The sequence below is a fragment of the Phocoena sinus genome, chromosome 15, assembly GCF_008692025.1.
Source record: "Phocoena sinus isolate mPhoSin1 chromosome 15, mPhoSin1.pri, whole genome shotgun sequence".
Lineage (NCBI taxonomy): Eukaryota > Metazoa > Chordata > Mammalia > Artiodactyla > Phocoenidae > Phocoena > Phocoena sinus.
The window spans coordinates 67,418,234-67,430,562 of NC_045777.1; the positions used below are offsets into that span (position 1 = coordinate 67,418,234).

General features: G+C 44.9%; 1 protein-coding gene across 1 annotated transcript; it reads left to right on the forward strand.

Annotated features, from left to right (window-relative positions):
• The first annotated feature begins 9,420 nt into the window (after positions 1–9,420).
• On the forward strand, positions 9,421–10,006 carry LOC116740909 (60S ribosomal protein L9-like). The gene is given in 2 exon segments (XM_032606997.1): positions 9,421–9,914; positions 9,917–10,006. Coding segments are annotated over 2 exon segments (576 nt in total). The 5' UTR covers positions 9,421–9,428.
• Positions 10,007–12,329: the final 2,323 nt, after the last annotated feature.

Sequence of the window (12,329 nt, forward strand, 5' to 3'; positions counted from 1 at the left end):
GAGCGCAGGAACTGTGTCTTACCTCTTTGTCTCCAAACTGGGGTAGAACTGCCTACAGTGATGGTATTTGGGGAAAGTTTATGGAGCTAATCAAAACAATGACAATCGTAACAATGGCTAATATTTGACTGAGCGCTTATAGTTGGCCAGGGAATCTGCTGAGCGCTCCACACACATCAGTTTGTGGAATTCTCACAGCACAGGTATTCGTACAAATAAGGGAATGGAGGCACAGGGCACCATCCCTATGGGTCCCATTCTCATGGCCCCAATCACTAATAACTGGTGGACACAGGCCTGCCCCAGAGCTCGTGCACTTAACCACTGTGCAAACTGCCTTTCAGATGGAAGCTTTTCCCCAGAGGCCGAGTCCACGTGCCCCTGAAGAGGTCCCCTCTGGCGTTCTCTGGCTTCAGGTGTTCTTGTGCCGGGACAGAGGCGGGGGCGGGGGGACTGCTTCATTCCCAGAGCCCTGGGTAGGTAGCCACACGGCCAGGAGTTACTGACTCTAAGAGACAATGGCTCCACGTGCAGGTTGTGGAAACGTTTGTCCTTGATATGCCCTTGTTCTTCTCAAGCTGAGCTCCCAACCTCATGGCTCTTCTGATCTCCCTTCTGGGCCCCTGAGTCCCAGCCCCAAGCATTCCACAGCCCATAGAACGTCTCCCTGATGATAGAGGTGTCTCAAACTCAACACGTCCCTGCTGCGCTTGCACCCCAAGGGGTGATATCGGATAGACCCCAACCTCTCCTGGGGTTGAAGACTCAGGAGAGAGGTCTGGGCCAGAGAGAGACATGAGGGGGTCGGCAAGGGTGGTTTGAGGTCACATGGAAGAAAAGAGGAAGAGAGAGTTGATGATGGGACCCTGAGACCTCTACATTTAAGACGCAGCTGGCGACAAGACGGAGCCGAGACAAAAGGTAGAAGCAGCACGAGACTCCATCCTCACGACTCTCCCAGTCTCCCAGCTCTCCTCCCTCCCATCCCAACTCCAGGCTCTGCCCAGGAGATGTCTCCACGAGGAACGCCCATCACAGACGTCCCGCTGAGATGCCTCTGGCGGCCCCCCCATCGCCTCAGTCACATTTGTCAAGTCACAGGGTCTACCCTACAGTGGTGACTTTAGGTGGCCCACAGACTTAATTACAATGCCAAACTCTGATCTCTCTCTTTCTCCACTAACCCTCCAAGACCAGGTACAGATGTCACCATCTCTCCGAAGTCCGCCTTGAGCCCCTCGCCTGCCCCAGCAAATTGGAGCTTTAAGTGCCATTGACTGACAGGACAAGAACGCCATTCCAGTCTTCAACGTGCAAAGACGTCAGTTCCCAGCGTGGAGCTCATAGGTCTCTAACAGTCTCTAACGGGTGCTCAGCTCTCTTTTCTAACAAAGAGAGAACTGCCTCAGAGGCCATAGATTTCTAGCTATCAAGCCAAATTTAAATGCATCACTGTTTACACTGCCTGTGTTTTCTCAGTTACCTTCTGCTTATTGTAAGCAGTACCTGTGTTTCCCTTAGTCACTGGTTGGACAGTGTTTATTCATTTAACAGCTGTTTATTGAGCACTGCGTTAGTGTCCTGTGGATGCTGTACCAAATTACCACAAAGTGAGTGGCTTAGAACCACAGAAATTCACTCCCTTACCGTTCTGGAGGCCAGAGTTGTGAAAGGAGTCTTGTGGAGCTAAAATCAAGGTGTCGGCAGGGCTGTGCTCGCTCCAGAGGCTCTAGGTGAGAATCCGTCTTCTTGCCTTTTCTGGCTTCTAAACTGCATTCCTCTTCAGGACCAGCAGAGTAGCATCTTGTTTCAGTTGTCACATTGACTTCTGCTGCAACCAAGTCTCCCTCTGCCTTTTTTTTTTTTTTTAAATAGGGATACTTGTGATTATATTTAGGGCCACCCAGAGCACCCAAGATAGTCTCCCCATCTCAAGATTCCTAACTTAATCATGTCTGCAAAGGCTCTGTGTGCCACAGAGGGTAACATTCACTGGTTCCAGGGATTAGGATGTGCACATCTTGGGGGGTCCATTATCCAGCCTCCCACAACTGCTTACTCGCTGCCAAACACTGTTGTAGCAGCTGGGGATGCACGTGTGGGGCAAGAAGACAAAGCTCCCTGCCCTTGTGGAACTCACACCCTCCCAGGGGGAGAGACAGACACAGAAACAATCTGCGTAAGAAGTGAGTACCTTGGATAGCATGTCAGAGGGTGAGAAGTGTTATGGAAGGAAGAAAAATGTAGAGCGTGGTAGAGAGGGTCTGGGAGTCTGGGAGCAGACAGAGGGGCCAGTCTCTGTGTTATGTGGTCAGGGGAGACCTTTGTGCAAGGGTATTATCTGAACAACTTGAGGGAGTCATTCATGCAGACATATCTGGGAAAATAACTTTCCGGGCAGAGGGAAAAGTCAGGGATAATGAAACAGTTTCCTTTTAAAAGAAATTTATTTGCAACGGAATAGTAGTCAGCCATAAAAAGGAATGAAGCACTGATACATCTACAACACGGATGAACCTCAAAACCACTATGTTCAGTGAAAGAGGCCAGCCACAAAGGCCACGCATTGTGTGATTCCATTTATATGAAATACTCAGTATAAATAAATCCACGGAGGCAAAGTAGGTTAGTAGTTGCTGGGAGGAGTGGGAGGGAAGAGTGGGGAGTGACTGCTCAGTGGGTACAGGGTTTCCTTTGGGGGTGATGAAAGTTTTGGAACTGTACTGAGTGCCACTAAACTGTACACTTTAAAATTTTAAGTTATGTGAATTTTACCTCAATAAAAAAAGTCAAAAAAATCATTTGAATTAAAAGAGTGAGTTGGGCTTCCCTGGTGGCGCAGTGGTTAGGAATCTGCCTGCCAATGTAGGGGACACGGGTTCAAGCCCTGGCCTGGGAAAATCCCACATGCCGTGGAGTAACTAAGCCCGTGCACCACAGCTACTGAGCCTGTGCTCTAGAGCCTGTGAGCCACAACTACTGAGCCCACGCACCACAGCTACTGAAGCCCACGCACGTAGAGCCCGTGCTCCGCAACAAGAGAAGCCACCGCAATGAGAAGCCCGTGCACCGCAATGAAGAGTAGCCCCCACTCACAACTAGAGAAAGCCCGCGCGCAGCAACGAAGACCCAACGCAGCCAAAAATTAAAACAAACAAATAAATAAATAAATTTATAAAACATAGAGAATAAATAAATAAAAGAGTGAGATGACTTAAAGAAAAATGCTAAGTGAAACTAGAAAGAAAAGCAGGATGCGCTGACCACATAAGTCAGGATAACGGAAATTTCTGGAGGGGTCGTGGGAGTGGAGGCGATCAGAGGTCTCCATGTGGAGAACTGGCTGGCAGTGATCTCCTCTTCATCGGGAGTACAAACATGGGTGTTTGCTCTCCTGTTTTTTAAAACCACATACACGTTCTATGCACACCTCTATAGTGCGTGATTTTACAGAATTTTTTAAAACTCAGAAAACAAAGAGAATGATGAGTAGGCAGTAACATAGGTATTGCATGGATGTTAATAACATCCTAAAAGCAACGCGGTGTTCCAGGAAATGGCTCCAAGGGGCAAATATCTCTCTGGCTCTGTCCCCTCCCTCCCTCCTCCACTGAGGCAGCCCCGGAGATGGCCGGCGGGGTATCCCCCAGGGTGGGTGCCCTGGGAAGGTCCCCACCAGGCCCAGCTCTGGCCTAGGCAGCCACAGCCACCTCCCAGCAAGCCAGAACTGTTCCAGCTCCTTCTTTCCAGAGGCAGGACCAGCCCCGTGCATCAGCAGGATTCCTGAGACACGCTCTAACTGCAGGCTGAGGGCTGAAGGCACCTCATTCATTGTGCCCAGCTGGAGCTGGGAGGAGCCAGGGGAGGAGGTGGAATGAGCTGACTGTTCACAGCTCCTCCCCCGCCTCCAGGAGCACTCCTGGAGCAATCTTCCCAGCCATGTCTGCTCACATCCCGGGCCAGATCTGCAGGTGTTTGTTCGACAAATTCTGTTTAACAGCTCTGCTAGTTGACTAACTACACGTACTCAGGAATCCGACACTTGTCTTTTGTGTTTTTTAAATAACATTATCAAAAATACAAATTTGTATTTGTACAAAAGTAATAAATCTTGTGTTAGGAATCTTGTCGCAAGTGCCAAAAACCTAACTCACACTGGATTAAGAAAATGTTGGCTCATATCATTGGAAATGCGTCACTAGCTTCAGGTATGGTTGGATCCAGAAACTCGAATGATAAGATCAGAACTCTCACTTCCTGCCTCTCCTCTGTGCTCTCCTTCATGTTAGCTCTATTCTCAGACACACTCCCCCCTACAGAGTGGAAGCCCCAGACATGTGTCCCATCTTTCACACCCCCAAAAGGAAGAGAGCTTCTCTCTTACAACTATTCCAAAAAACAAAATTATTTAATGGTTTTGCATTGGACATACTTGAGACTTTTTCTTGAACCAATCACTGCAGCCAAAGAGATGAAACACTGTGATTGTCCGGGCCTGGATTGTGTACTTCTTTCTTTCTCTTTTGTTTATTCCCCACTCTGCGCAGCTTGTGGGATCTCAGTTCCCCGACCAAGGATTGAACCCAGTCCATGGCAGTGTAAGCCCGGAATCCTAAACACTAGGCCACCAGGGAACTCCCTGTGTACTTATTTCTGTATTAGGGGAGCATCCTCCCCCCAGAAACTACACTGAAAGACAGTGGGGTAAGGGGTGGTTGCTCAGGAGCTGCTGCGGTGCTGCTATCACAAGAAGGAAGAATGGTTCAGTACAAGCAATAGGAACCCATTACACATGGTAGAAAATTAGAAAGTTGCCGAAAAGCACAGAGAAAATAGAGACCAGCCATTATCCCACCATAAACAGTCTTTCTCCGTAGATGCTCTGGGTTACTTTTTCACGTGTGAGGGAACTCAGTCAAGCTCGAGGATGCCCCAACCCAGCAACATGACAGTGATACAAGTAAGAACATGAGAACGAGAAGAAAAACAAAAAGAGCTTTGGCGAGACAATGAGGCTGGCTATCCACTGTTCCCTGCCAGCCTCCAAATCACACGGATCCCCAAAGAACAGTGGCTGAGCAAACTAGCATAGATCCTCACCTTGAGCAAATTGAACTTGAACTCTGAATGACCCACTCAACCGGAAGACCTCACAATTCCTTGAGTTCCCTCACTCAGATAGCTTCATCTCCATTCCCCTGTAGCCACCCACTCCCAAGGCTACACCTTGGGTATAAACATACCCCTCATCCTTCCACCTTTCCTACTCTGTACTCCCTCCAGCCCTGCTTCTTGATCCAATCCAATTCTCCAGACTCTCTCAGCCTTCCCTAGCCACGCAGCTCACCAGCACTCTTCCTGTCTTCCTTCCATCCTAGACCCCATGTTCAAACATTACACCCACCCCTTCACCACCATCTTCATCTTCCAGCCTCACGACCCTGGTCAGTCCAAATGGGAGGTTCTCTCTTCCTACTAGTGGGCTCTCCAGTGGGGACAACCATATTTTTATGCCAATTGCATATATTTATGGTAACAGTGGTTACTTAGCGTAACGCTTCTCAAATTTTGATGTGCGTATGATTCACTTGGAGATCAAATTTAAAATGCAGAAGCTGATTTCTCAGGTGTGAAGTAAGGTGTGCTGCTCGAACCGGCTCCCAGGTGAGGCCGATGCTGCCGGTCCTCAGGGCACACTTTGAGCAGCCAGACCTTAGCAATACTTCAGTGTTCCGCCTACTTCGCTCCAGGGAAGAACCACCTGGGGGTACTTGTTAAATATAAAGGTTTTCAAGTCTCTTCTCTGGTTTGGGTTGGAGGCACAGAGACCCTGTGATTCTAACGCATTCCAAGTGACTCTCCTGGGACACTTGGGAAATACCGCAGTCTCACGGTCATTTGGTTGTATGACGCATTTTGGCTTCCAGACCTCCTCTATCACCCATCCACAAGCTCCACGCTTTCCCCATCACCCCCACCTTCAGCAGGTAAGCTGGTCCCTATCTCCCAGAGAAACCCACCTCCCCAGGTGGGCTGACATAAACTCTCCTGCCAATAAACTTTAGTTATATCCCCTCGTCTTTTTTCTTTTCTCTTCAGTCTTTAAGAGGCACCTCCTCCGAAGGTCCCACCGGCCTTCCTCAGCCACCTTGTTCAATTACAGCTCCCCTCCATGCTCCCCTTCAGCCTCTGCCAGTCTCCTGGGCCCTCCTCTGCCTGTGAAATCTCTCCTGTCCTAAAATCCCACTCTCCTGATGTCTAACTACATTCTACAATGCTATCATGATAGAAAAAGTGATATTTTTAGGTCATTAAACTTATTTTTAAAACTTCTTAAAAGCTTTCTTATTTTGAAATTATTTTAGGTTTACAAGTGAGCCACAAAAATAGTAGAGTTAGTTCCCATATACCCTTCGTCCAGCTTCCCCTCATGTGAACATCTTAGAGAACTGCAGCATGTTGGTCAAAACTAGGAAACTGATGTTGGTGCAATACTATGACCTAAACTACAGACTTTCTGATTTCACCAGTTTTCCCACAAAAAAAGTGTATATTTTTAATTATACAAGGCCTACAATTAATCATTCTTTTAATAATTAGAAAATATAAAAAGAGAAAAAAATCATGGTCACCAAAAACCACCATCCAGACACAACTACAGCTAAGGTTTTGTTGTTCCTCCTGCAATGCTTTACCCATATAAATCAATTTTTTTACAAACATATGCTCACCCTGCCCTGCAATGAGCTTTTCCCGCTAAACACTATATTGTAAATGGCCTTCTGTGTTTAGTAATTATAGCTCCAGATATAATTCTTATTGTATAAAAATTTTTATTTTAACTTTTTGGTAGGCAATAGATTCACATGGTCCCAAATTCAAAAGGTAGGAAAGGGTATTTAGCAAAAATATAAATCTCCCTGCCATCCCCATTTCCTCCTCACCCAATTCCTTCCTCTCCCAAGTTATTATGTACATCAAAAAATGTCAAAGGCTGAAAGCAAATTCTGGGATGAATGAACCATTGGTTTACTCAGTCAACCCCCTATTACTGGATACTTAGGTTGTTTCCACTGCTTTACATTATAAAGAACACTTTGATTTAACAACTGTGTGCCTCCTCCCTTGCCCAGCTGTCCAGTTATTTCCTTAAGATAAATTGCTAGTGGAGTGGCCAGGTCAAAGTCTTGACATTTGTGGGGAGAGGGGGCAGGGTTTTTTATTTCGAATTGCTTTTTCCAAAGATTATACGCCACTTCCTACACCCAGGCCCACCCAGGCTATCAGACTATACCAATCAGATGGGCCACAGTGATATTGTTTTAATCTGTATTTCTTTCGTAACCAGAAAGGTTAAATCATGTTTATTTGGTATCTATGTGCAGAGGAATTTCTTGGAAGATGTCCTCGGATGACTACCTCCACTTCTTCCCTCCCCATTGACTCCTGACGATATGGGGTCCAACTTCATCCCTCCCCAACCAAGATGCAAAGCCTGGCACATAAGTAGGCATTCAAACGATCCCTTCGCATCCTCATCCTATTTAATTTCTCTCTGTCACTGAACATTACAGACGAGGTCATCCTTTAAAAAGAAAAAATTGTTGTTGTTAGACTGAGTCTTTTTTTTTTAATCCAACTTTGTTTATAGAATTCACAGTCTTATGTATTTGAGTTTTACAAACATACAGTCATGTAACCACCACCACAATCAGAACATAGAATATTTCCATCACTCCAAAAGTTCCCTTGTGCCACTTTGTCAGTTCCTCCCCAGCCCCCATCACTGGCAACCACTAATCTGCTTTTCATTGCTATAGTATTGCCTTCTCTTGAATTTTATATAAGTGGAATCATACAGCATTTGGGTTTTTGTTTCTGGATTTTTTAAGATTCATCAATGCTGCTGCAAGTATTAGCTCATTCCTTTTTACTCCTTTGTACAGATATGCCACATTTTGTTTATCCATTCCCAAGCTGATGGACTTTTGGGGTGTTTCCAGTTTGGGACTATTTTGAATAAAGCAGTTAAGAACATTCAAGTCTTTCTGTGAACATAAAATTTCATATTTCTTTGGTAAATCCCTAAGCGTGGAATTCTGAGTTACTGTGTAGATATTATGTTTAACTTTGTAAGAAAATGCCCATCTGTTTCCCAAAGTGGCTGTACCATTTCATATTCCCACCAGCAGCCTACGAAAGTTTCAATTGCTACACATCTTTGCCAACACTTTAAGGTGATTCACAGCCCCACAGTGATTGGTTCAGAGCTGGACATGTGACCCAGGCAGGACCAATTAGAATGAATCCCTTGGTGAGTTGTACACTGGGAAGGGAGGATCACATTTTCTTTGATGTGAATGAGCTGTCAAAGCAATATAGGCTTGGGGTGGTGCGCTTGGTATTATTATATGGTCTTTATAATTCTAGCCATATGAATAGACTTGCAGTGGTGTCTCATTGTGGTTTAAAGTGCGTTTCCCTGATGAATTTAGCATCTTTTCTACATGCTTATTTGCTACTCATATACCTTCTTTGTTTAAAATTTTTAATTAAATGAAAATTAGGGTTATACATGCCATGGTTTAAAAATAATTCAGGGACTTCCCTGATGGCCCAGAGGTTAAGACTGCACTTGTATTGCAGGGGCGTGGGTTCAGTCCCTGGTCGGGGAACTAAGATCCCCGCATGCCGCACGGCACGGCCAAAAAAGAAAAAAATTCAAAAAGTACAAAAGGGAAAAGTAAATCTTCACATCTCTGATAACCCTGTGAAGGTGACGGCTGAGGAAACTGAAGCACAGGTAGCTTTTCCCCCAGTTACATAGCTAGACAGCGGTGGGGCTGGGAATTAAACCAAGGCAGTCTGGCTCCAAAGCCAGCCTTATCCATTTTTACATAAATGTTAGCACATCTTGTTCTATTGTCCTTCTGATGTTTTTCACTTCAGATATCTTAGATATTGTTCCAAATTAGTACTTATTGATCTCCCTTGTTTGTTTTAATAATTCCATATATTCCACTGAAATGCATATATGCCACTGAAATGATGTCATTATTAATTTGGCAAGTCCTCTATTGATGGACGTTTAGGTTGTTTCCAACCCTTTGCTACAACAAATAATGCTGCAGTGAATATCCTTGTACAAACCTCTCTGTACCCATGTATAAGCATATCCATCCAGTGGATTCCTAGAAATGGAATTACTAAGCCAAAAAGTGTATATCTTTACTATTTTAAAGTGTCTATTTCCCCACATCCTCTCAAACACGGTGTTAAACTTTTCCATTCTTGCCAGTCTGGTAGATTTTTTAAAAAATGCTACCTCTTCATTGTTTTATTGTACATGTCTTCATTATGAGTGAGGTTGAGTATGTTTTCATGCCTTTAAAATTCAATTTCAGCTCTTTGCTGCATCTACTGCAAGAATGAAGACCATTCTCAGCAGTCAGACTGTCGACATTCCAGAAAATGTCGACATTACTCTGAAGGGACACACAGTTATTGTGAAGGGCCCCAGAGGCACCCTGCGGAGGGACTTCAATCACATCAATGTAGAACTCAGTCTCCTTGGGAAGAAAAAGAAGAGGCTCCGGGTTGACAAATGGTGGGGGAATAGAAAGGAACTGGCCACTGTTCACACTATCTGTAGTCATGTACAGAACATGATCAAGGGTGTTACACTGGGCTTCCGTTACAAGATGAGGTCTGTGTATGCTCACTTCCCCATCAACGTCGTTATTCAGAATGGTTCTCTTGTGGAAATCCGAAATTTTTTGGGTGAAAAATACATCTGCAGGGCTCGGATGAGGCCAGGTGTTGTTTGTTCAGTATCTCAAGCCCAGAAAGATGAGTTGATTCTTGAAGGAAATGACATTGAACTTGTGTCAAATTCAGCTGCCTTGATTCAGCAAAAGCCACAACAGTTAAAAACAAGGATATCAGAACATTTGTGGATGGTATCTATGTTTCTGAGAAAGGAACAGTTCAGCGGGCTGATGAATAAGATCTGAGTGATCTAGTTACAGAAACCGCAAGGGGCCAGGTTCACATGTGATATTTTTAAAATGAATAAAAGCTCTTTTGACTTGGGAAAAAAAATTCAATTTCATTTCCTGTGAATCAGAATTCTCCTTAAGATGTCTGGTGGTCTCACAGCTAGGCCCTAGTTTTGCTCTCACTTCCCTGCTTGTTTTTTCCTTCTCCATCTTCTCTGCTGGCTTTCCTTCCTCCATTTTTCCTCTCCAAATGGCAATTCTCTATGGTTTTCTCCTTAGTCCTCTTCTCACTCTACTTTATATCCTGGGGTGTCCTGTTCTTGCCCACAGTGGACATTGTCCCCTTCTTATTTACAATTCTCATTCTCCATCTTCTTTTTTTTTGGTCACGTGGAACAGCTTGTGGGATCTAGTTCCCTGACCAGGGATCAAAGCTGGGCCCTTGGCGGTGAGAGCATGGAGTCCTAACCACTGGATTCCCAGGGAATTCCCTCATCGTCCATCTTTATATAACTTTCTGTGAGCTCCAGATCCACATTTTCAATTGCCTTCTAAACATACCTACCTCGGTACCCTTCAAACACCTCAAAAGTCTCTATATTCAAAAATGGACTTGGTCTCTTCCCTCTCCAAATCTGTTTATCTTCTCCAAATGTCAACTACTGGTGCCTCTATCTATGCAGTTCCAGTTCGTCAGGCAAAAAGTTGGAAGTCATTCTGCCTTCACTGTCAATCCAGCCAGCCCTAGATGCTGGGCAGGCTTAAAAAGAGAGTTGACACCTGAAACTAACACAACACTGTAAATGAACTATACTTCAATAGAAATTTAAAAAGTTAAAAAAAAAAAGAGAGAGAGAGAGAGAGCTGCTCCAATGCATTGGGCCAGAGCCATAATTTAAACATCTACATTTTGCAACACAGGACTTCATCTATGGCTCTTTGAAACCTCCTTTGGCCTACATTCTTCTCCACTTGATCCCATGATAACCCTTTTATTGCTAAATCTAGCTTTTTTGATGATATCCAAGTAACTCCTTTTATCCTCAGATTTTTTACTGTGATTAGGTATGGTTAGTGAGTGCTGAGACTTTTCACCTTCTTGAGGTGGCCTTAGGCTTCATTTACAGATGCAGCATGTTGGGGAAGACCCAGATGTTCTGTGCTATGTCCCAGCCAAAGGGAAGTCTGGGAAGGCACAGGTCCAAGCAGGTAGCTTTCATTTGCTATTGGCTGCTATATACATAGGGCTCTTAGAGATAGCTTAAGATATACCTCCAAACTGGGGCAAAAGTTTTGCTCCTCTTATCTCCCCCAGACATACTGCAAATTAAAAAAGCAAGCCTAGATAACAATAATTGTTAACATTGATAAAACTTTACTGTATGCCAGATACCAGCCTGATATATCATATACATAATCTCATTCCATCCTTGCAACGGCCTACAAAATGGGTACGAGTCTTATTCCCACCTTACAGAAAAGGAAACTGAGGCTCTGAGAACTTAAGTAACTCTCTTTGACTGCAAAAACCCTAGGCTTAAACATTTCACTACCCTCCAGCATAGTGGTTCATTGGCGCGGAACCCTAGCCAAGGAGAAATTAACCACAGACACAACATCGAAGGGTCTGCCCAATTCCCAGCCACGGCTGGCTCCTTGCCTGAGCCCTGTAGAACAAACTCCTGTTGGCTGCTATCAGGTGGTTCCCAGTGCAGGATGACCTCAGGGCACCAGCCCGGTTAGGAGAGCTCAGTTCCCTCTACCCTAGGACTTATCTTGCTCCCTGGAGCTGAGACAAGGCTCCACCCATCAGTGTTCCAACATTCTTTCTGATCGCCAGCCACCATCTCAGGCCTGGTTGCTTCAAGCTGGCCCTTAATTCTTTCAGTGAATATTCGCTATATAATTTGCGGCAGGCACTGAGCAGGAGACAAAAATAGTGCCTAGCACTGTGCCGTACATATACTTGGCTCTCCATAAATAATTTTTTTTAATTAAAAAAAATTTTTATTGGAGTATAGTTGATTTACAATGTTGTGTTAGTTTCCATAAATGATATTTAAATGAATGAATAGGCACTGCTCAGTGTAGAGGTAGAATTCCAGGTGTGAGTTCCATGTCAGGCAGAATATGAGCATTTCGAAGAGCACAGTACAGGGTATCTACTTGAGGGAACTTCCCAGAACACTTCCTAGAGGAAGTGGGGCTTAAGCTGAGGGGCTTGGTTAGCCAAGTGAAGGAGGATGAGGCAAGGGAGAATAAGAATAAGAGGAGGGCTTCCCTGGTGGCGCAGTGGCTGAGAATCGTCCTCCTGCCGATGCAGGGGACACG